The 1,876-nt window shown below is 44.4% G+C and overlaps 1 protein-coding gene across 1 annotated transcript in view; it reads right to left on the bottom strand.

Moving 5' to 3' along the window:
- LOC103459957 (uncharacterized protein C14orf132) overlaps nucleotides 1–1,846 on the bottom strand; it is a 37,452-nt gene extending 35,606 nt beyond the window's left edge. Inside the window, exon 1 of the mRNA XM_008401914.2 lies at nucleotides 1,538–1,846. Within this exon, the coding sequence (XP_008400136.1) occupies nucleotides 1,538–1,564 (27 nt within the window). The 5' untranslated portion in view covers nucleotides 1,565–1,846. The remainder of the gene's footprint in view (nucleotides 1–1,537) is intronic.
- Nucleotides 1,847–1,876: the final 30 nt, after the last annotated feature.

Below are 1,876 nucleotides of genomic sequence, written 5' to 3'. Positions count from 1 at the left end.
TAATAAAAACCTCCATCTTGTTTTGGCCGCCTGCAGGTTTCAGATTCACCTGTTTCTGTTTGAATGATCAGAGAACATGACTGAAAGTTACAGCTGTAAAATGTTTCTGAGAGTTTTCATGCGTTGGTCTCAGAGAACATCTCTGTCCTCGGATGAGCCCACGGCCCGATGCATTTCCATTTAGACGGCCTTGATTTAAGGAAAGATTTGGGAGCGTGTGGCCCTGCAGAAAAGCCCTGAGCAGAAAAAAATAATGCAATGAGCTCCTTAATAGCTGCATGGAGAAAGTATGGAGCGAAGCAACCCGCTGGCAGGACGAGGGGGAGGAGGGATAAAACCAGGCACTAATGGAAACAAACCTAAAAGCAGAAACGAGCCGGTAGGAGAGGCAGACAAACCTTAAAGAAAATGATATTTCAGGTTCAAGATGTTGAATTGTAACAGTTTAATATCTCAAACATTTGATATTTTGATTTTAAAACAGAGATTAAATTAAATTCTCAATCGTTTTGTTGTAACTGATTGTTTTTCATTGAGTAATTAGTGAAGCTATCTGCTCCGGTAGTCAGCCTGTGGTTGTAGCTGCCTGCATGTTTGGACATATTTCAGCTGTAAAATCTCTTTTCTCCGTGCCTGAGCTAAATGAATGAGTCTGTGGCTTCAATTAAACTTTAAATGCTAAAACAAAACCTGCAGAAGACAAACCGGAATAATGTTTACAAAGATTTATGTAGCAAAACAAATAAAACCGATTATTTGGTGAACATTTCTACCAGAGCGTTATCTCTTTACATATTTCTAAGTTTTGATATTGACAGCTGCAGTTCTGACAAAGGAAAAGTAGCAAAATTATGACATATAATATATAATGAAGGACAGATGGAAGCTGCATCGCTACAGTTTGTTCTTCTCAACTAAATATTTCTGAACATCCATATCTGTTTTTCATGTAAACAAAAGAGGAAACATGGAGGGGCTTTATTTGGGCCAGCTGATTGACAGTGTGCAGCAACAGGTGGGGAAGGGGGATCCAACCGGGAGAAAAACAGTTTCCTCTGACACTTTCTGAGGGGTTTCATGGAAAGGATGAGGAAACAAACCGACGTGATCAGCGCAGCAGAAAGCTCCTCATCTTCCTCAACACGAGATGCAACATGAAGAGCATCATCATACAAAGCAGGAATTATCATTTTCGCACCAATTACTGTAATATGATTTAGCCTAATTACTCCCGCAAAAGAAGAAACAGGAACATTGGAAAGTATTAAGACGCTGTTGCTCCTCAGAAATATTTTGTCTGAACCGAAGCGAACAGAAACCTGATGAACTTTCAGAGGAATCTGCTCTCAATATTATAAAAATAGCGCCGCTCGCCAATATCTGTGTTATTAATAGACGAACTGTTTCCGTCTGAGCTGAGCAGGATGGAAACCGGAAGGCTGACAAAGTGCGCGCAGGTCATCTCTGACCTGCTGGCCGACCACACCCATTCAATCACAGCTGACTAATTAAAGGAAAGTTCAGATGAGCCACCGACCTGCGCGGCCATGAAGGACAGATCCATGTTGCTGCTGCTGCTGCTGCTGCTGCTGCTGCTGCTTCACCGAACAGAGGCACTCAGTGGAGGATGAAGGTCCGCTCTGCCTTCCCGCCGCTCACAGCATCCAGCCGGTCCGAAAACACACCGACCGCTCAGGCTGACCGACCTCACGTCAGGAACATGGTGCTGGTCTGAGGAGGAAACCCCGAGGAAGAGGAGGAGAGGCGAAGCTCACGGAGTGATGGAGAGAACTGGGAGAGACACGGAGGAGGAGGAGAAGAGAAACGAGGAGGAGGAGGCGGGCTGTCACATCATAACAGAGGAGGTGTGAGTCCT

The sequence above is a fragment of the Poecilia reticulata genome, unplaced genomic scaffold (genome assembly GCF_000633615.1).
Source record: "Poecilia reticulata strain Guanapo unplaced genomic scaffold, Guppy_female_1.0+MT scaffold_145, whole genome shotgun sequence".
Lineage (NCBI taxonomy): Eukaryota > Metazoa > Chordata > Actinopteri > Cyprinodontiformes > Poeciliidae > Poecilia > Poecilia reticulata.
Note: the sequence above shows the minus strand (reverse complement) of the source record. Positions and strands in the feature narration are given on the sequence as shown.